At 40.5% G+C, this 22,634-nt stretch overlaps 2 protein-coding genes and 2 non-coding genes across 4 annotated transcripts in view; 1 reads left to right on the forward strand and 3 right to left on the reverse strand.

Annotated features, from left to right (window-relative positions):
- The window catches only part of LOC126365921 (phosphatidylserine lipase ABHD16A), a 202,930-nt gene that overhangs the window by 10,153 nt on the left and 170,143 nt on the right, over positions 1-22,634 (reverse strand). The window lies entirely within an intron of this gene.
- On the reverse strand, positions 7,675-7,748 carry Trnat-ugu (transfer RNA threonine (anticodon UGU)). The gene has a single exon. It is a non-coding gene; the product is annotated as a tRNA-Thr (tRNA).
- The window catches only part of LOC126365922 (uncharacterized), a 29,300-nt gene continuing 16,897 nt past the window's right edge, over positions 10,232-22,634 (forward strand). Inside the window, exons 1-2 of the mRNA XM_050008673.1 lie at positions 10,232-10,341; positions 18,191-18,232. Coding sequence (XP_049864630.1) covers positions 10,260-10,341; positions 18,191-18,232 — 124 coding nt within the window. The 5' untranslated portion in view covers positions 10,232-10,259. The remainder of the gene's footprint in view (positions 10,342-18,190; positions 18,233-22,634) is intronic.
- Positions 13,889-13,963, reverse strand: Trnar-gcg (transfer RNA arginine (anticodon GCG)). Its single transcript has one exon. It is a non-coding gene; the product is annotated as a tRNA-Arg (tRNA).

The following is a 22,634-nucleotide window of genomic DNA, read 5'->3' on the forward strand; positions in this document are numbered from 1 at the left end:
TGAAACGCACATATTTTTTATATTTAACTAGACATCATTAAGTTACATTTATGGTCCTCAAACGGAAAAAAGATCAATTAAAGCCAAATCAGTAAACAAGTCAAACTGAATAAATTGAGGGAAAATGTGACCTATCCACTGGCAAGCAGCCAGTAAATTCGTTCCAATTTACTGGCAAGCAGCCAGTAAATTCGTTCCAATTTCATAATACTAGTGATGCATAAACAATGATTGGGTATTTGCAGACCATTTCTGAAAAGAACATAAATATGTTGTCCACACATTACTTTCATGCTTGGAAATAGTTACATATTGTAAACAGCAACCAGTCATTATTTCAGATCGGTAAACTGCTACTACATAAACGTTTTCCAGGTAGTGGAATGTATCAACACGTTCTGGTGCCAACTCGCAAGTGAAATCTTCAAATGTACGCACGTTGCGGTGATGTCTCTCTGTTAACAAAACATGGACGATGTGCATTTAAAACTTTTCGCGGAATGATAAATAGTTCATTAAACTCCGGGCATGCAGAAGAGCAAATAAAATTTCTTCATCTGATATTTCGCCGCACGTCGTCCAGTCATCATCAGACTAAATAGCAAGCTTTACGACAGGGTGCCAAGCGCGGCCTCACATGCTTCACCGCGACGGTAAGCGCGGCGACAAAGAGGCCTACGCTTACACACACGCCGCGAGAGCAACCGGACATTCGATTCGCTTATCGACGTATGTTCGGCGGCAATGACACCATGACAACTTCTCTTCAATTTAATTATCCCTAGGGCCAGATTCCACGCTTTGTTCATATTAAAACCATTATCTCTATTTAATAAATTATTAGCTACTCTAATCTCTATGCCTTCCTTGAAGACAGAATCCCAAATGGAAGAGGTGAATGTTCACATCACTGTAGTTCATGGAATGCCCTGTATCAATACAATGTTCGGCCACAGTTGACTTGACTGGCTGTCATAAGCATGTGTATCTTCGATGTTCCACACATATCTCATGAACGGTGAGTGTTGTTTGACCTATGTATGACTCGTCACAATTTCCGCAAGGAATCTGATACACACCCGCCTTAAGAAAGCAATAAATCGATCTTTACAGAGACGAGTAAAGCTGAAATCTTCGTGGGAGGCCAGAAGATCACGTTAACACAGTGTTTCTAGAGAATACGGCCTATCTTCGAAAAAAGAGCACCCATACGGAAGATACACAGGCTTATCATAGCCAGACAAGTCAGCCATGGCCGAACATTGTATTGATACAGGTCATTCCATGAAATACAATGATGTGAAGATTCTAATATCTACCTCTTCCTTCTGGGATTCTGTCTTCAAGGAAGCTATAGAAATTAGATTACCTAATAATTTATTACACAGTATTACACAGAAATAATGGTTTTAATTTGGAGAAAGCATGGAATTCGGTTCTCGGGATAATTAAACTGCAGAGAAGTCATCATGGTGTCATCGATAATAGTACCGAATGTCCGTACGCCTTCGACACAGGCGGTGCGTGTGTTAAGTTTATCTCCTTGCCGCCGCGACCAGCGTCTATGACTCGCAAGCGCATATCGCCGCGGTGAAGGATATAAGGCCGCGCTCGGAACCTTATCGTTAGTACTGCGACTTCGTATGGTGATAGTCAAATATACGCGGAAGATATGTCAATGATAGAAATTTTATTCAAGCGGCTGCATGCCCAAAATACAAATGACTGTAAGACAGCATCGTTCCACGGGAGGGTCGCCGCGCTCCAAATCGATATGGCAACGAAAGCTAATAGACGCCCTCGACGGTTGAAACTGCGCATTAAGTCAAACGTTGCGCTCGACGCCATATTGGACCAGAGTAAACGGGAAACGACAGCTGCTTATTACTACAGTGCGGCTCGAAATTGATTTCTCACAAAACGGATGAAATCTGAACAACTACATGAAACTTCTACGAACGGAAGCGCTAATGAAACGCGTTGTGATAAACCTTCAGTCATAAATTTATCACATCATTCCTATTCACATGTGCTAGCTGTGACTGCCACTGCTTTTAGTTTCAGAGGACAATAATGCTACTTTGTTTCTTCCTTGCAGCAATTTTATTTCATTTCTTAATTTTTTCTGGGACACTGACCTGATAAATCAACTTCACTTCCAATAGAAAACAACGGCTGTATGTGGCACTCTGCAAACGTTTCAGTGTTTGTATCTGCGCTGGAATTTTCATTCGTGTTTTCAGCCTGAAAGTATGGTATTACTTTGAAGACGGTAGGCTGTATTGAAATTTAATTTATACATTTGTTTGAAGTTCATTGTAACATATTATGTAGTATGAATCATATTTCTAATAAATGACTATTGTTAAGTGTCGCAAAGAAACTTGCGACAAGCTTTGTCCAAAATTACGAGATGTGCTTCAGCTTTTCGATTATGTTACCGTTGGTGTAGAGTTTTTCATCATCATTTTCTTTCAGCAGTAAATACAATAACGAATCGCGACCACTAATTTGAGACACAAGCATCTACTTGGACGAACTGTTCACGACTGCTCAACAGGCCATTTGCACGTGTCGCCGTCAGGCAGCGCCTTATGCGCCAGCGCTCTCAATAAAATACTTTTATTTTCTCCACACTCACTGAATTTCCATAGGTTAGCTAAATTTAGTACACAGCAACGTATCGCCTAGAATGACCCAAACGTAAAGTAGCTAGCGACCGCATTTTCCACAGTGAGCCTTTCATATTTTATGCTGCAGAGTACTTGGAAATTAAATATCACAGTAACTGTGACCAATATCAAAAAACAAACAGGCACTTAACCATCTTGCTATGATACGAAACTAGAATATACGAAGCATGTAAATTTTTTTTACCCATTTGTATAGTCAGAACCGAATGAAAGGTATTGCATATAAACAGTGTAGGAAGTACAAATGCGAAAAAACACGCTTTTAATTTTTTAAAGGAAGAGAGCCTCTGCTGAAAAACTAACCCCAGGAACTGATGTAGCTTTTCTGTATGCTTTCTACTCTGTGGTTGAGCCACAACAATATTCGGCCACAATGAAAAGCGACGAGCGGAAGTAGAAAGAGGTCCACATTTCCGGACGGCATGTTGCTTCGTAATGTTATCCTCGATGACAGCGCGAATTCCACGTCTCGACGATTCTTTGCTGCCTTCACACCCTTTCACGTCGTAACGGTAGTTGCCTCACTGGCACCGACCGCAACAAGTCTTTGCCGAAGAACAAATCTCGTCCACAGTTCAGGAGGGGGAGGGCAGCAAGAACGGATGCCGTTATTAGGTACGTCTATGCACTACTGTGCCGCACTTCAAGGATGCAGACGAAGAATACAGCCGTGCCAACAAAATCTTCGCTCACCTGCATAAGAATATCATGGTATGCAATACGATGCTACGAACCAGTGATTTCCTTCAGTGTTTCGAAGCTCTCATTTACACTATCTGGCTGCTTTTAAAAACAGACGAATGAATCAAGATGCGGCAGAATAGAACAGAAGCAATGTACTATATTTACCTGAACGCAAATGACATCGACGGATAATCTCAATTCATCTACCAGGAACCGTGTTCTTTAATTTTGCTATAATCTGCGATAGAGAACACTAATTCGAATTTTGTTTTAGCGGTTTATTAACTTCTTGGTCATGGTGCATCACGATATCTAACTGCATCCAATACTTTCAACACTGATCGTGAACAGCCACAAAGGTCTCTTAGGGTACAGATACGAATATTTGGTTAACATTTCGAATTTCAGGCCGAATTACGACATTAAATCTACGAAGCGATGATTCCAGTATTTGCTATGCTACTACAATAAAATCGATAAATACACTTACATTGCCCTTGTCTTCCAAATATAACCTAATATGGGCATTTATGATGCTCATGAAGGACTATTTTCGATTAACAGAATAAAGAACGCTCGTCAGGTGAATGAGAAAGTCACGCTGTTGGCACAAGGCACAAACATACAGGCCCACGACGTACCTATCAATATCCTCACTATACATCCTGCGTTTTGTTGTAAACTTTCTCTATAAGAATTGACTTTATTCAACTTATCGCCGATTTTGTAAATAATAATAATGACTACAAAGCAGTACTGAAAAAGTTATTTCCTTTGAAATATTTTCATGTTTTCCACACACATTTCCTTACGAGTTGCGTTAACTGGAGAATACGTTTACCGCAACGAAAATCCTGTAATGTGTCAACAGTCAATGGAAACATGCGACGCATGTTCATGCAATGGCAGCGCTAAACAGCAGTTTGAAAGATTTTCGATTAATGTCACTGTACAAGCATGAAATGTGATAACGGTGTATTGCATCACGTCACATCAGTGACATCCGTAAAAATGCTGGGAGTTTGCAGCGTGTGACTAGATGGTAGATAAAAAAAATGCACATGTGGCCTATCAAGTCAGATCACCTGGACATCGTGGCTTAGCAAATCGTGTGTCAACCGACGTTGTGATTTTAATCCAATGACGAGATTTCTTGTTAACTAAAGAGGTGAGTGTCCCCGACAGAAATGCCTAAACGTCCTGAATATTGAGACAAGTTATTTTACAGCATTAACTGACACCAGTGACACGACTGCAGTTTTCCTTTTTGTTAGACAGTTCTCTTAAACATCAGTGAGGAAGAAAACTGCAACCAACCACACTTATTGAATGAATAATAGGTAACACGGATGTATCCCCATAACTAGTTTCGAGTCTAGGCCCATCGTCAGACGGCAACGAGCACCTCTTGTAAAAATTTCCAATGTTGTCTTCAGGAAATACTGACATTTCTGCGGTTTACGAGTTTTTCTGGGCCATCGGGGATACAGTTTCTCTCTATCTTTTCTAACGCAAACACGGTTTTCACAGACATTGTTAGTTATGATGCTGCCCGCAATAACTTTTAACTGAAGTCAGTAGGCGTGTGTCTTCAGCATTACCGAAGTATTTGAGATCGTAGCTTGTGCTGGACGGTAAACTGAAATGATTGCCAATTATCTATGAACTTTTATTTGGAGTATTGCCTAGAAAATCAATTAGCACTCTACACAGAGACTTCACCTAGAAAATGCATACCTTGCGACACTAGTTTGAATGGCTACCCACGTAAACAAAGTATTACTTGCAGTGACATCAGCATTGTGTACAAAGAAGCAAAAAGAAAACAAGACGTTGGACCACGAAGTGGTTAAAACTCAGAGATGCATAAACATCTAATGAAAGTTCATTACAATACTACTACGTGGGAACATATGCAGTAAGTGAACCGTGGAAGACCCGGATAGCTTAGATTCTTTTATTTTAATTTACTGCCCACCTGCTTGTACGTTGGGCGTAAAATATTGATTTTCTTATTAATATCCCGCGTAATATACGGATGGGAAACGCCAGTACACTCTTGTTTTTATACTTCTCGGATCGTAGTTTCCACAATTGTGGTAACCTACAATAACGTGAGAAAACTCTTTCTCGCTAAAAATACGCGGTGAAACAAACAACGTCCGCCAGCTTGTCAAATATGACTTCAATCAAAATTTCTCACAAACATCAAACGAAGCAGCACACTCAAAATACCTGACAAACTAGTAAAGTCTGACAAGTTGTTTAATTGCTAACAATAGCCTTTAAAATTGTGCATGAAGTCTGCTTCCTACAAACTGGAAGCGTCACGTTCGGAACCGCAGTTTTAATGAAGCTGATCGTATCCGCTTTTGAACAGCATTTCATGTTAGTAGTTATCTATAAGTTCAATACTATCTATTTGCAATTCATAACGTATGGACCACATAACTCAGTGACTAAGTTTAAGACTATAAAAGCTTGAGGTTCGTTCTGTGGCCAGCCCTTCGAGATTTTTTCTTTTTTTTTCATTAACTGGTTCTTTAATCATTGGCTACTTTGTTTACTAAAAGGAAAACTTTCAATTACAACGTAGTTAAGGATTCACGTTAAAAATGATAAAAATTACAATCCTGTGATATCTGCATGTGTCACTTCACAGGTTGCAGGAGGGCGGCCATAACTTCCCCGGTACGACCACGCCCAATCACATTAGATCGATACTACCTTCGGGCTCAGGACAATTTTATTTTTCTGATGGCGCAGTTAATAGTCTACATCCTCGAAAACACACGCTTAGAAGTGAAGGAAACTATTCCGAAGAATGGGTTACTATTAACAATTCTGAACACTATATAAGGAATGTCCTGCTTGGAAAAAAATAAGCAAAATGTGTTAAAATGTGTATCAGTACAAGGTGCAGATATCGTACGCAGCAGTATCAGGACATGATTTTGAATGATGTAATCTCTCACAGTGAAGAAATTGCAAAAACAAGTTTCCAGATGCACATTTAAGACTCGATGCGCATTACTACATAGTAATCATGCATTAAACAAAGTTAGCCATACCATCAAATTTCCATAATTTTATATGGCGGACTATCATCAACATACGACAGCCTTTTTTTTATACATTGATCTTATCTCCATCCATCTTCGAATTCTGGGAATGGTCTTACAGGAGGGCGATGTATGTACGTCGTCATGAGATCATCAAAAATCTCTGGAAATGCTTAAGGATACCGATAACGAAAATTTTTAGACTACAGTTCATAACTGGAACATTTATGGCTATAAATCTGAGAAAGCTGCCACTGAATTTTCATATCTCATAAAATGCTGGAGGATAAAATAATTGAAAATGCTGATACTGCATTTCATAAGCAGAAATATGACTATAAATCTGAGAAAAGAGAGATCAACTGAAATAAGTTCTTATTTCCATCATTCATAACTAATATCTCACAAAGCACTATACTGCCCACATAAAGAAAACAAACTTGTGGATTGCTGTCGCACACATATTACGAATTAAGGAACAATAATATTCTTTTTGTGAGGGATGATATTAAAAATTTCTTTCATTAGTCTCTTCATTGGTGGTAGGATAATTTAATCCCGTAGATGTATAAGTCGTAAAAACGTTTCTAAAATATAAATGTTAATGATTATAACTATGATATTAACACTAATTAACGTTTAACAAGACTTTACCAGATGGAGCAGCTGAGATGCTTTCGCAAATCTGAAAGCATCATACCCCAATACGGCGGAAGACCAAGTTGCTGACAGAGAAGACACGGCAATGAGACTGTAACACATCTCGGTCGTTGTAGGTTGGTCGTTAGCGCCTGCGCATTTCCCCTTGGCGATATTGAGCGAACCGAGCCTGCACGAACCCCTCCGATACTTTTTAGTGATATTGAACGGACTGGAACTGACAGCGAAGTAAAATGGAAATACTGGGCAATATTCAATAGGTTGTTTCTTCGCTAATAAGTCTCGCTAACATCAATGTCAACGCATACTCTGTGTGTGTGTGTGTGTGTGTGTGTGTGTGTGTGTGTGTGTGTGTGTGTGTGTGTGTGTTTTCATACAACTACGACCAGCTTATGAACAGTCGCCTTATTACACCGAAGGTAAAAACATATATATGAAGACAGTAACTGTTCTTTCAAGAACAGTTACTGTTGATGACCGTTCAGCGTTTCCCTGGAATAAATGATGACTAACTGAAACCCTCAGCTGCCGACAGGTGTTGTTGATATACCTCGATGTGGACAGCTGAAAATGTGTGCCCCGACCGGGACTCGAACCCGGGATCTCCTGCTTACATGGCAGACGCTCAATCCATCTGAGCCACCGAGGACACAGATGAATAGCGCGACTGCAGGGACTTCGCCCTTGCGCGCTTCCCGTGAGACATTCCCAACTGTCCACAATTCTACATATGTAAAGTACCTTATAGACATTTGCCCATCCACTCATTACTCGCGCACGCATCATTTATTCCATGGAAAAGCTGCACGATCATCGACAGTATCTGTTCTTTCAAGAACAGTTACTATAGGCTACCCAGCCATTGACCTTCGTCTGTGCGAATGCGTACAGGTTGCCCAAACTCTTACGGGAATCGCCAAAGCGTGCGCGAGAATTGAGTGGATGGGCAAATGTCTTTAAGGTACTTCACATATGTAGGTTTGGGCAGTTGGGAATGTGAGTCTCACGGGAAGCGCGCAAAAGTCCCTGCAGTCGCGCTATTCATCTGTGTCCTCGGTGGCTCAGATGGATTGAGCGTCTGCCATGTAAGCAGGAGATCCCGGGTTCGAGTCCCAGTCGGGGCACACATTTTCAGCTGTCCACATCGAGGTATATCAACACCACCTGTCGGCAGCTGAGGGTTTCTGTTAGTCATCATTTATCAAAGGCAAAAACATCTCATTTAGTGGCACGTTCGTGGAACTCTGAAGACTGGATGCATTAAACTGTGATACAACAGTAATTCTAGTGGGGATACTTGAGGGAAACTTTCCATAAGAGTTAAAAGTAGTGTACAACTCCTCACCATCTCTTAAGTCGTAGGTTTATCATCGAACAAATGGCGTATTACAGCTTTTCTTCAGAATTTTTGTTTCTACCCATTTTCTGAATGGTGCTTGGCATAAACGGTACGCGGACATACCGGTACTGAGGTACAGCAAACTCTCGATTGTCCGCAACCGCATTTTCTGCTGTGCTGATTATCGGTGGCCTATTTCTCTAATTTCTTTTTGCTGCTGAAATTTTTTCTTTAACTCGGGAGTGGTCGCCAGTGATCGAAAATCTCAATCTCACGTTAGAATACGTGTGTAGTAAACAATATGCTGCACGAGCATTGAAAGAGCTGGACTAAAGTACCGCATTCTCACGTGGACTATGATGATTAAAGTAGAATTTAATATAAACGGTAGCCGAGAGATTTTAATTATGACATTGTAATGTTTGTTTTTAAACAATCCTAATACGTTACCGTGTACTTCAATTGCGGACTATCCGCGGTTTTCAAGTCCTCAGTTACCCCGGATAATCGAGTTTACTGTATGCTCAAAGAGTGCGAGACCAAACCTAATATAGCACGAATCATCACGCTAACTATGTAGTGAAAGCCTACTTACAAAGTTTGAAGAACCAGCATTAAGTCAGGAATATATAAAAACACTTCTGCCCCTGTGGATACTCCTGTAGGGGCCGCGACATCAGGATAAGACTATTTGTAGCATGTGCTACGATGCTAACTACAACAAGCTCCACATTATTAGAGTTAATGCGGAACCGAGACTACACCGATAATTTAACATTTCTTACTGAAAACTGCCATTTACTTACAAAACATGCTAGATGTCACACAAAAAACCACTGCATTACACATCCTTTAATCGCTGGAAAATGGTAATGTATTTACAAAATTGCAGTTCAACAACACTGTACGACTTTCGACAACTATTCTTCGAATTTATGTTTCTATTTTTAATTAATTTTTTTCATGACGACGGTCATCATTTACGTCGTACATACTCGAAAAAAGATCAACGCATTTCGGTGCCTCGATGTGTGTGATACGGGGGTTCCTCGACTGCCTTTGTCTTCGCTTCCTTTCTCTACCAAACACACTTTGTTCACTATATCCACGTCGCTTAGCTGCTCAAACCCATGTTAACAGGAATCACTATTTAAATACTCCTGAAAGTTTCTGTAGTCCGCGTCTTCACAACCAGACATCTGTACTATAAATTAAACAGTAGACAACAAACTAAAACTGATCGAGATGCGAACTGAAGCTGCTGCGAGACTGGACAACATTCACCGACTGCTGGACATAAACATGTAAACGAGCTGAGTGTGCGCTGACATAAAACTTCCTGGGAGATTAAAACTGTGTGCTGGACCGAGACTCGAATTAGGGAGCCGAGTTCGAGTCTCGGTCCGCCACGCAGTTATAATGTGTCAGGAAGTTTCAGATCTAATCGATATTTAGCAGTCGCGCCACGATATACTTGGGTTCGGCGCGGCATGCTGTCTAAGAGGAGGAGCTGGGGAGCGGGCCGCTGCCTGCATTTGGAAGTCGCAGGCGCCCGAACACATTCAACAGACCAACACGGACCAAAGTATGAAGCAGGTTCCTGACGCTGCGTCGCTCTCTCTGCAACAAAGCCCTGCGAGCTGAATGCTTGCTGGGACATCAATCAGCGAGACCAGTCAAGGGTACAGAAGAGAAGAGGCGTGAAATCTGGGCTCGGATGTGGGGGAGTAGGTCAGCTAGGGAGAGACGCAGACAGCTGAGTCAGCGGCCGGCCAGTATAAGGTAGGCGGAAGACGGCGCCGCCGCCAGTACTCGCTCAGCATGGTGGCCGCTCCCGCCTCGCCGCCAACTTCCGCGGCACTCCTCTGCCTCGTTCTGACCGGTGCCCTGTCCGCACCATACAGTAAGTATTTACTGCCATCCGGTGAATGTGCGGGTCGCCTATAACCCTTCACGACTGTTTGGGTTTACACTATCTTTTGTTTGCAGCTGGGTTTTTTCTTTGCACGATACTTGGACAACTTCTGTGGTTGTCATACTCACGTGCTCGCTGTTTGGACTCCACTTTAACCGTGAACTGGACATGCCGCACGCTGCCCTAGCGATCATTTCTTGCTGCTGTCTAAAGACAAACCAAAAGGCTATACCGAACCGTAAAACGAGTTATAGGCAAGGAAAATGTCATACGGCAATACCTCTTTACGCCTGTCCAATTCAGAGTTTGGATTGGACTTCAAACAGCGAAAAGCTGAAGAACACAAACTGGGAAGTTGTCGAAATTTCGAGCAAAGAAAAGGGCAATAATGGACACCCAAAAACTTTTAAGCTATCCATCTCGCTGAGTACGCCTGACAGTTCCCGTGCCGCTTACTCCGCTCGAAGAACACCAGAATTAGCCAGTTACTTCGTGAAGTCATTTAAGATTCTCAATGGTCAACAAGGAAAACCTTTTTCTAAACATGAGGTAACGGCAAATTAAGTAGATTCTTCGTTTTGTTTTCTGTTTAAAAATTATTTGATTCTGTTTGATAATACAGCCGCATAGAGACTTATGTCCTGAGTACATTAGCTGACGAAATACAGGGTGAATGTAAACTCCACCAACAAAATACCAGAGGTTGTTCACAAACATTTTATGAGTACTACGGCGTGCTGAAAGTAATGCCTCCTAAAAGCTTCAGTCTTCCTTATCCAGACATCATCTAGGGATCAACATGCAGGAAAATTTCAGGTGATACTCCATGTTTTGTATTTCTCCACAATCGCACCTATTGTCATCAGGTTCTAAAACGGCCCATTTTTTCGGATTCATTTTTACAGGGGCTACACCAGTTCTCATACGGTTTAGCATTTTCCATGACTTTTAGTTTAATTCAACACCACTTGGTGGAAGTTCTAAAATGGGGTAGCCAACCCCTGAGAAACCGCTATCTTTAGTCTTTTTAATCCCTAAGGGTTAACCATATAGTGGATGGCGTTCGGTCAATGTCTCTCTCTGCTTGATTATGAGAAAACTCTTGAAACATTAAATAAAACACACGTTATTAACAGTCTATATCTTTATTCTTCATATCTACACATTTATTTCTCCACACAGTCGTCCTGGCGATGAACACATTTCTCCCAATGAGAGCCCAGTTCGTCGATACCATCACTGTAGATATCTGACTTTGTTGACATAGCCACAACCTCACCTATATCTGATGAGTTTCGTCACTACCAAATATGGAGGACGATCGATGACAGTGAACCCAAGGCATCTGATTGTTGCAGATGTCGCAGGGCTTATGTGTGGTCTGGCATTGTCGTGCTGAAGAAGATGGAGTTCCATGTTGGTGGCAAACTAATCAAATTATTAACTTACAGCACACTGTTTCTCACGCACCAACATATTTACGTAGCACATCACTATGTTACACGCTACAATTTGGAGGCTTCTAGTGGCAGAGAGTTGCAATTTGCGTCAGCGGAAAGGGAAAGTCAACATGTATGTGCATGAAATCTAATACCTCAACAGATACTGATAATAGAATAAAAAATATGGAGGCATTACTTTTAAGCACGCCCTCGTATTTTGATTAAGGTTATTAACAGTTTTCTATAAGGGGTCCACGGTCTATAATGGCTTGTTGCATAGTAATTGCATTTTCTCTGATTTCTTACTCTAATCTGTCTTTTTATATGTATTGCACTAAAAAAACTGCAAAACACTGCCAATAATACCGACTGTACGAGTCGTATATCTTGTTTGTCTAGTCATTTAACGGCCCTTGCTGTCGGCAACAGTAATTCTCACATCGGTACGTAATTCCGACTGCGGAGAAATCACGTGTGGAGGTTCCTCAAGCCTCAATCTTATGTCCACTACTGTTCCTCATATACTTAAACAATCTTCCATATAATATATAACACGCAAATTTAGTTCTTCTTGCAGATAAATTTGTACTGTAATCAATCCAAGCATACATACTACACGGTAAACACAGTACTTAACAGTATCATCAACTGGTTTTCTGCAAATGGTCTCACCTGCAATTTTAAAAAGACACAACATATTCAGTTATGCAAATCGAGAGGTACTGCACCAATAAGTGTAGCACATGGCGAGGAAACAATAAATAGGGTCGAAACTTCAAAATTCTTAGGTGTCCATATTAATGCGGATTTAAGTTGGAGCAAGGGCATTTTGGAACTCCTAAAAAAATTTAGTTCAGCAACATTTGCACTTCGAATCGTTGCAAATATTAGGGAAAGCCAAATCAGTAAGTTGACATATTTTGCATATTTTCATTCAACAACGTCTCACGGAATAATGTTCTGGGGTAACTCATCTTTAACAAAGAAAGTCTTAATTGCACAAAAACGTGCAGTAAGACTAATATGTGGTGCTCACCTACAATCATCTTGCAGACACCTGTCTAAGGAGGCTGGCATTCTGACTACTGCTTCACAGTACATTCAGTCCCTCATTAACTCCGTAGTAAACACTCCACTGCAGTCCAGAGGAAACAATGATGTACATACGAGGGGCGTTTGAAAAGTACGTCCAAAAATAAAAACTACTTACGTGTGTGGTGTAAACCTTTTTTTATTTTTTGACATAGTTTCCTTTTAGACTTACACACTTCGTCCAACGCTGTTCTAATTTGTTGATCCCTTTCGAATAATAGGAATTGTCCAAGTCTTCAAAATAGCTATTAGTTGTTGCAATCACCTCCTTGTTTGAATAAAATCTTTGTCCCGTCAGCCATTTCTTCAAACTGGGGAACAAATTGTAGTCCAAGGGAATCAAGTAGGGATGTGAAACGAGCTGGAATCCTATTTCCATTAATTTTGCGATCACAACTGCTGAGAATGTGTGCTGGTGCATTGTCGCGATGGAAAAATACGTTTTTGCGGTCCAATCGCCCGGTTTTTCTTGCAGCTCGGTTTTCAAACAGTCCAATAACGATGAATAATATGCACCTGTAATAGTTTTACCCTTTTCCAGATAGTCGATGAGAATTATCCCTTGCGAATCCCCAAAGACAGTCACCACAACCTTTCCGGCAGAAGGAATGGTCTTCGCTTTTTTTGGTGCAAATTTTCCCTTGTTAGCCCATTGTTAGGATTTTGATTGGTCTCAGGAGTATAGAAATGTATCCATGTTTCATCCACAGTGACGAAATGACGCTTAAAGTTCGGCGGATTCTTCCTAAACAGCTGCAAAGCATCCTTGCATCACTTCACACGATTCCGCTTTTGGTCAAGCGTGAGCAATGCACTAGCAATCTGACGCACATTAACTCATCTGTCATCCATCACCATATCATGGATTTTATCAATGATTTGAGTCATGACCTCTACAGGGCGTCCAGAACGTTCAGCATCACTTGTGCCCATATGACCACACCGAAAATTTTGAAAGCACTTATAAACCGTACTGAAACTTCCTGGCAGATTAAAACTGTGTGCCCGACCGAGACTCGAACTCGGGACCTTTGCGTTTCGCAGGCAAGTGCTCTACCAACTGAGCTACCGAAGCACGACTCACGCCCGGTCCTCACAGCTTTACTTCCGCCAGTATCTCGTCTCCTACCTTCCAAACTTTACAGAAGCTCTCCTGCGAACCTTGCAGAACTAGAACTCCTGAAAGAAAGGCTACTGCGGAGACATGGCTTAGCCACAGCCTAGGGGATGTTTCCAGAATGAGATTTTCGCTCTGCAGCGGAGTGTGCGCCGATATGAAACTTCCTGGCAGAATGTAACTGTGCGCCCAACCGAGGCTCGAACTCGGGACCTTTGGCTTTATTTGGATAGTGAAAAAGTGAAAGATGAATCATACAAAGCTTTCCAGTAACCAAAAATTTGACAGAGGAAAATTTCGGCAATGGAAATATAAAATGGAAATTATATTTTAAAGCTATGAAACTGCTAGATGTTGTTGACAGAAGTAAAGTAAGACCAGTTGAAGGTACAGATACACAGCACTTGTGGAGTAAGCTTAACACAAAAGCAATGCTTTTTATTTCATCTGGTATGAAATGTGACCAGCTTCAAAGTGTCATGTCATGTGCTACAGTAAGTGATATGTGCAATTGGCTTAAGATAAATTGTGAGCAGTGATTTGCAATAAATAACTTAGTGTTGAAACAACAGTTCATCAGTTATAAAATGCAATAATACTGCACAACATATTAGTAAAGTTGAAGCATTAGCACAGTGTTTTGCAGACTTTCGAAACTTTAACAGGAAGGTTACTGAAAGAAGCGCTGCATCTGTCACATACTGAAGAAATGGCATCTGCATTCGCTGCTGTTAATGGTATTCACAAAAGGAATAAAAGTAAAAATCAGTGTTTGCAAAACAATTTAAGCAAAAGTTCTGTATATAAGAGGAATGGTGACTTATTACTGTCATAAAAGAGGTCATTATAGGCCTGAATGCAAGAAAAGACTGATGAAACTGTCAAGAGAAAATCAAGACCCTAAACATTGAGTTCCCAGTGCAAAAATCAGGAACATTCTGGAATTTAACTGTGTGTCTGGCTTCTGGACAATGGTGCATCAAAACACATGAGTTCACACAAGGAATGGTTTTTAAAGCTTAAACCACTAGCGAAGTTCAAAGCTCCTGTTAAGATAGGAGATAATCCAGTTGTTTATGCCAAAGGTACTGGACAATAATAAGATTGAGGTATTTAGTGAGAGACTAGTGACAAGTGATGTAGAAGCTGAAAATCAACGTTACAGAATGTTATTTTGTATGGACAACGTGGAACAAGCAAATTGGGCATCATCTGACTTAACTCTGTTATGGCACAACAGGTTGGGACATGTATATTTCAAAAATTTGAAGAAAGTGGCCGACAGTGGTTTGACTCCAGAAATAAAATCAAATACTTCAACAGAGTTTTCCCGTTAATCATGTCAGTATGGTAAACTGCATAGGAAGGAGTTTAGTTCAAGTTTTCAGATTGTGTCTGTGCTCCAAGAGAATTCATTCATGCTGATATGTGTGCAAACATATCACACAACATGATTAGGTGGAGCTACCTATTTTGTTGTAGTTGAAGATGACTACACTTCATATAAGTTTGCATATTTTTTCGAGAACAAAAGTGATATCACTTCTGTGTTCTTAGTATCAACAGTTGGTGGCAGGGCAGACAAGGACTAAGCTTCAAGTTATTAGGACTGACAATGGGACGGAGTTTGTTAGTGACCAACTTCACAATCACCTCAAGAAGAATGGTATCATCCATGAAACCAGTTCACCTTATACACCGGAGCAGAACAGTAAACCTGAACATGAAATCAGACCTACAGTGGAAAGTGGCTCACACAATGCTTATCGATTCTGGTATGCAAGACACACTTTGGGCAGAAGCTGTCAATGTGGCAGTCTATTGCTGTCCGTATAAGCCTAATTGTAATTAGATGGCTCATGAGAAATGGTTAAAGAAGGAAACATTATTAACGTATATGAAGAGATTTGGTGCTGAATGCTCTATGCATACTCACAAATGGTTTATACCCAAATTTCAAAGTAAAAGGAAGATGATGGTAATGGTTGATTGAGGTAGTTACAGTAAACTATAGGCCATATGATCCTGTAAAACAAAAGATAACTGTCACATGAGATGTGGTTTTCAATGAAAATGCCATTGGGTACCCTAATGAACTCAGGCCCAACAACACTGTATACAGACAGATGCAAGAGGAAATGAAGTTCAACAACCTGTTGAAAACGGAGAGGAATTTGAGCAATGTCAAGAACCATATACTATTGAGAATGCTCAGTAGGAATGAATCTTAGAAACTGTGATGAACGTTGCCCTCCACTTTGTTTCCGAAACTATGTGGCTTATGCAGCAGATTATGATGAACCACAAATTTTCATGGTGGTGTAAGCATATGGAGATGCTGAAAAGTAGTTCAAAGCAATGAAAGATGAAATGTCTTCATCAGCACTAAATAACACAGGGGGTTTAATGCCTCTACCTCAAGATTGACAGGCTGTGGGTGAGTTTACAGAATTAAATATGCACAAGATGGTAGCATTATGAGGTATAAAGATAAATTATATGCAAAAGAATACTCTCAGAAACCCGGACTGGGTCATGGAGAAACCTTTTCCTTCTCACTTGTAGTTTGGTATGAATCAATTCACATTCTTTTGTCTCTGCCAGGAGTGTATGATATGTGCATGCCGAAATTTGATGTGAAAACTGCTTTCCAGAATGGTGATTTGCAAGATGATATATTCATGAAACAGTCTGAAGGTTTCATTAACAAAAATGCAAATTTAGTCCGCAAATTAAACAGAAGCCTTTATGGACTAAATTAGTCTCCTTGATGTAGGAATCAAAAATTTGTTCAGTTTATTAAATGTTTTGATTTCAAAAAGTTGCTTTCAGATAACTGTGTATTCCATACTCAAGCTGACGGCAAAGAATTGTTTTTTGCTACTTTTGTGATGAATGACTAACTACAAGTAAATCAAGTTAAAGAATTCAAAACTCATTTTGAAACTGAGATTGACAATCCAAGTTAGTTCGTAGGATCGGAAATCAAGCAAGACCATGAAAGTAAAGAAATGTTTATTTGCCAAGAAAGTTGCCACTTACAAAAAAATTAACATGAACAAGTGCAAGCCCTACACAACACTGACTTATTGCAGCTTAGTGTTGCACTGAGGACAGTGCCCAGAAAATGAATATAAGAAGTACATGAAAAAGTTCCGATTTTGTGAGGCTGTATGTGGATTTAAGCTTGCTGCCAAGTGAAAATACCTAATATAATGTTTCCTGTCAGCCTAAGTCAGTTTCTTAACAACTCTGCACCACAGCACTGGACTGCAGTTAAACACAACCTACAGTATCTTCAAGGAACAAGAGATGAAGGCATTAAATACATGTTTTATTCAGATGCTGATTTTGCCGGAGATATTGTTACTCATCGTTTAACAACAGCCTATTTCAATGGGCTGACCAGTGTATCTGTTCCATGGACATGTCACAGGCAAAAACGTGCTGCCAGGTCTACAAAAGAAGCAGCTGCTGAAATCACTCCTCTGGCTTTGTATAGTCTCACAGTAGATTGGAGTTAACATGGAACAACCAATGCCAATCTATGTGGACAACCAAAGTGCATTGTAATTAACGAGAAACAATGAACACCACAACAGGACTAAACATAGTGATATCAGGTTCCATTACATCCTTGAAAAAATATATGACAGTACTATTATTGTTTCTTATGTTAAGTCAGAAGATCAGTTTGCAGACGTATTCACAAAAGCACTGCCAAAAGAAAATTTTCAGACAAATTTTAAATCATTAACAATTGTGTCTTTAAACTCCGCAAACAAGAGAGGAATTGTTGCACAGTATAGCTTGTCGTGCTGATATAATTTTTGTATGTGTAATGTTTTATTATCTTTACCACTTCTGACCAGCACATGGTATTTTATTCCTTTTGCATGCATTTGCCTTGTTTTCTAGACACATTCTATATTTAGAATTTTTTTAAGTGCCTTTGTTTTATTCAAGAAATAAAATTTGTTCATCAGATGCTGTTATGATTTAATTACAGCCTGTATAACACAATGTATATTTCAAAACTGACTGCATTAAACATGATAGGCTCTATAACTAAACATGACAGGCTCTATAAAGGTTCCATGTTTGAAAAGGTTCAGAAATAACCCACTTAGATACTGCATACAGTACACTGAAGTAACAGGTAAAGATAATGTTATCCCTGTTTCAGGTAACTGGAATTCCTTATTCACTGAACAGACATCAGATGCAGGTGAGTAATGAATATTAAAACTATAATTCAACAAGAAATTAGTTAGCCAAAATCAAAACTTGTGTCAGTATTACTGCCATTGTTAAAAGATTTAAAAAAATCACTAAGTATTTGCAATATGCAAAATTTTCAACGGAATTTCACAATACTGTCTACTCTTAATAAGCACTCAGTACATTAATGGCAATATACAACAATTTTCAACAGGATACAAGGTCTCCTGTTTCCAAGACGACGGCAATGTTAAATATGATCTTCTGCAAAATTGAAATCTGTGTATAAAACATCCCATGCAAATATGGCATGTCTTACATAGGGCTGACAATCAGAATAGTTGAAAAGCAATGCAAGGCTTACCAGTGACACATCAGACTAAAGCAACCTTAACTCAGAAATTCTACAAAGATTCCAAGACTTACCAAGCGGGAAAGCGACGGTAGATAGGCACAATGAATAAAACACACAAACACACACACAGATTTCGAGCTTTCGCAACCGGCGGCTGCTTTGTCAGGAAAGAGGGAAGGAAAATGAAAGATGAAAGGATGTGGGTTTTAAGGGAGAGGGTAAGGAGTCATTCCAATCCCGGGAGCGGAAAGACTTACCTTAGGGGGAAAAAAGGATAGGTATATACTCTCAAGCGCGCGAGCGCGCACGCACACGCACACACACGCACACAGACACACACACACACACACACGCACACAGACACACACACACACACACAGACATATTTAAAGGCAAAGAGTAAGGGCAGAGATGTAAGTCGAGGCGGAAGTGTGGAGACAAAGATGTTGTTGAAAGACAAGTGAGGTATGAGTGGCGGCAACTTGAAATTAGCGGAGATTGAGGCCTGGTGGATAACGAGAAGAGAGGATATACTGAAGGGCAAGTTCCCATCTCCGGAGTTCGGATAGGTTGGTGTTGGTAGGAAGTATCCAGATAACTCGGACGGTGTAACACTGTGCCAAGATGTGCTGGCCGTGCACCAAGGCATGTTTAGCCACAGGGTGATCCTCATTACCAACAAACACTGTCTGCCTGTGTCCATTCATGCGAATGGACAGTTTGTTGCTTATCATTCCCACATAGAAAGCGTCACAGTGTAGGCAGGTCAGTTGGTAAATCACGTGGGTGTTTCCACACGTGGCTCTGCCTTTGATCGTGTACACCTTCCGGGTTACAGGACTGGAGTAGGTGGTGGTGGGAGGGTGCATAGGACATGTTTTACACCGGGGGCAGTTGCAAGGGTAGGAGCCAGAGGGTAGGGAAGGTGGTTTGGGATTTCATAGGGATGAACCAAGAGGTTACGAAGGTTAGGTGGACGGCGGAAAGACACTCTTGGTGGAGTGGGGAAGTTTCTTTCAAAGATTCGAAGACTTACCAAGTGGGAAACCGCCGGCAGACAGGTACATGAACAAGACACACACGAACACACACACAGAATTGCTAGCTTCAGGAAGGAGAGGGAAAGACGAAAGGATGTGGGTTTTAAGGGAGAGGGTAAGGAGTCATTCCAATCCCGGGAGCGGAAAGACTTCCCTTAGTGGAAAAAAAGGACAGGTGTACACTCGCGCGCACACACACACACACACACACATATCCATCCGCACATACACAGACACAAGCAGACATATTTAAAGGCAAAGAGTAAGGGCAGAGATGTCAGTCGAGGCGGAAGTACAGAGGCAAAGAAGTTGTTGAAAGACAGGTCTAATTTCAAGTTGCCGCCACTCATACCTCACCTGTCTTTCAACAACTTCTTTGTCTCTGTACTTCCGCCACAACTGACATCTCTGCCCTTACTCTTTGCCTTTAAATATGTCTGCTTGTGTCTGTGTATGTGCGGATGGATATGTGTGTGTGTGTGTGTGTGTGTGTGTGTGTGTGTGTGTGCGCGCGAGTGTACACCTGTCCTTTTTTTCCCCTAAGGGAAGTCTTTCCGCTCCCGGGATTGGAATGACTCCTTACCCTCTCCCTTAAAACCCACATCCTTTCGTCTTTCCCTCTCCTTCCTGAAGAAGCAACCATCGGTTGCGAAAGCTAGCAATTCTGTGTGTGTGTTTGTGTGTCTTGTTCATGTGCCTGTCTGCCGGCGGCTTCCCGCTTGGTAAGTCTTCGAATCTTTGTTTTTATTATATTTTTCCCATGTGGAAGTTTCTTTCTATTTTATTTACTAATTTTTTTTTTAAGGCTGGGCGTACTTTCTTGGTCACTGCAGTGTCACTTTTGACCATTGGCCCATACTGGCAAAAAAATGCTGACTAAAAATATAGAAATGTAGTTTGGTGAGCTCAGAACCCTTGTGATGACCCTAAAACCCTTGCCCTGTATTCCCAACCCCCCTCCATCCTCTTCCACCCCCTTTCAATACAAGTTGCTGAAAATGCAATTCTGTTGAAATAAAGAAGTCCAATAATATAAGAAATAGTGATGGAGATTTAAATTTAAATAATGCCTGGGGTCCGGTACTCAATGTATTAAAATCTCACTGCCCACCACATCCACAAGAATTTGAAAACACTGAGAGAATTTGGATTTCACAGAATATGAGAATGAGCTCCAAGAAACAGAAAAGCATCAGAGAGCTTAGTGGGCATACGAAATCGAACTCAGTCATAGACAAAGGTGTGAGCCAACAATAGTTCACTGTCCAGTTGAAGTCCAAATAGTAAGTACAGAGAACAGCAAAACTGGCAGCAACTGATGAAGATAACAGAGTCGGCTGTCAAAATATTGTGCAGAAAAAGGAAATAACAACTCAGCAAAACAGGAAAGCACACAATTAACTATTGTGATATTTTTTACAAACTGCTTTTGAATAAATAGCACGCACACACATATTTTAAAGACTGGATGGCTGTTCATTGCAAACACTTGATCTAGGGATTGGAAACTGCTGCTAAGTGCGTTAAAAAAAAAAAAAACCTAAAAGTTGATGCACAGGTACCATATAGTTTTAAAAAAATGTCACATGCGAAAATTCAGTTTTTCAGGGGGTCGTATCTCAAGTTCCTATTCATCACAGGGATAAGGGGTACAGTGTTTTGGATACCCCTTGGTTGAGCGACCACTGGTGTACCTATAAGAGGAATGAGCCTACTGCAGCGATCCTACAGTACTGGGTCAAAATTTAAACGTTAGACACTTCCTCCAGTCCAGCAAATCAGTTGGTTCTTTTATATTAGGTGTGGTCTAAGGTGTACCTTAGGTGACACATAAAAGCACTATTTGTTCATGGTCATTCCAGAGAAAACCCGATAAAACCCTGATCTTTGGGTTCAAAAGTATTAATTATGGGGATGATCAATATTATAATTTTTGATCATGGAAGGTCATTGAAATTTTTATCTTATTTTTTCTAGATGATGTTTTCGGGGAACCTTGACTCTTCTTTCAATGTCATTTTCTGTTACCAAGATCCAGAGGTATAAATTCATCGTACTTACCCACATAGAACCCAGTCTGAGGTGTAGACGTAGTTTTAACTACCATAGTGAACACATGGCAAGGGTTTTAGGATCATCAAACTACGTTTCTATGTTTTTAGTCAGCATTTTTTCATCAGTAAAACTTTATGACAAGGTGTCTCGATATAACGGGAAAATGTATAAAGTGACACTGCAGTGACAAAAAAGGGGCTAAAAGCAATCACAACACGTCTGAAAAGAACTTAAATGACTGCCAAAAATTATGTTAAATTGGAAAGATTGCAAATTCTGTATAGGGTTTGCAATAACATATTTATTCTTTTTTAAGATACAAATCATAAGCCGGACATTTTTCACGAATTGTGATCAATGAGCAAAGTAGCCAGAAAAAATGTAAAGCAAATGATTTTCTGTTAACCTTGTATTATGCATATTTGTTTGTTACTTAAATGTATCAAAGTACATAAATGTGTCTAAGTCTTTACTTACCGGTAGAATTCCTTTTACGTAAGCAACATGGCTGCAGCTTTACTTACCTGTAGAATTCGTTTTATGTAAGCAACATGGCTGTAGCAGAGAAAACAAGGAAACCAGTGGAAAAATGTTCCTGTCAGAGCACAAAAAAGTTTCTGACAAACGTGGGAAATCAGCTGCTCCAATCCTCATTCCACCTCCCTCACCAAAAATTTTGGCTTGCGGACATACCAACACCTTTCTGTATGAAATTGGAGTAGCAGAGAGACCGCGATGGTGGATGAGAGAAGAGGCAGTGCTATAGGTAGAGAAAGATGGAGGAGACAGTGGTGATGAAAGAGAGAGAGAGAGAGAGAGAGAGAGAGAGAGAGAGAGAGAGAGAGAGAGAGAGAGAGAGAGAGAGCTGCAGTCGAAGAGAAAGGACAGTGGATGAAGACAATAGCAGTGGGTTGCAAAGAGAGAGTGATTAGAGTGATAGTAAAAGAGAAAGAGAGATG

Source organism: Schistocerca gregaria, chromosome 4 (assembly GCF_023897955.1).
Source record: "Schistocerca gregaria isolate iqSchGreg1 chromosome 4, iqSchGreg1.2, whole genome shotgun sequence".
NCBI classification, from domain to species: domain Eukaryota; kingdom Metazoa; phylum Arthropoda; class Insecta; order Orthoptera; family Acrididae; genus Schistocerca; species Schistocerca gregaria.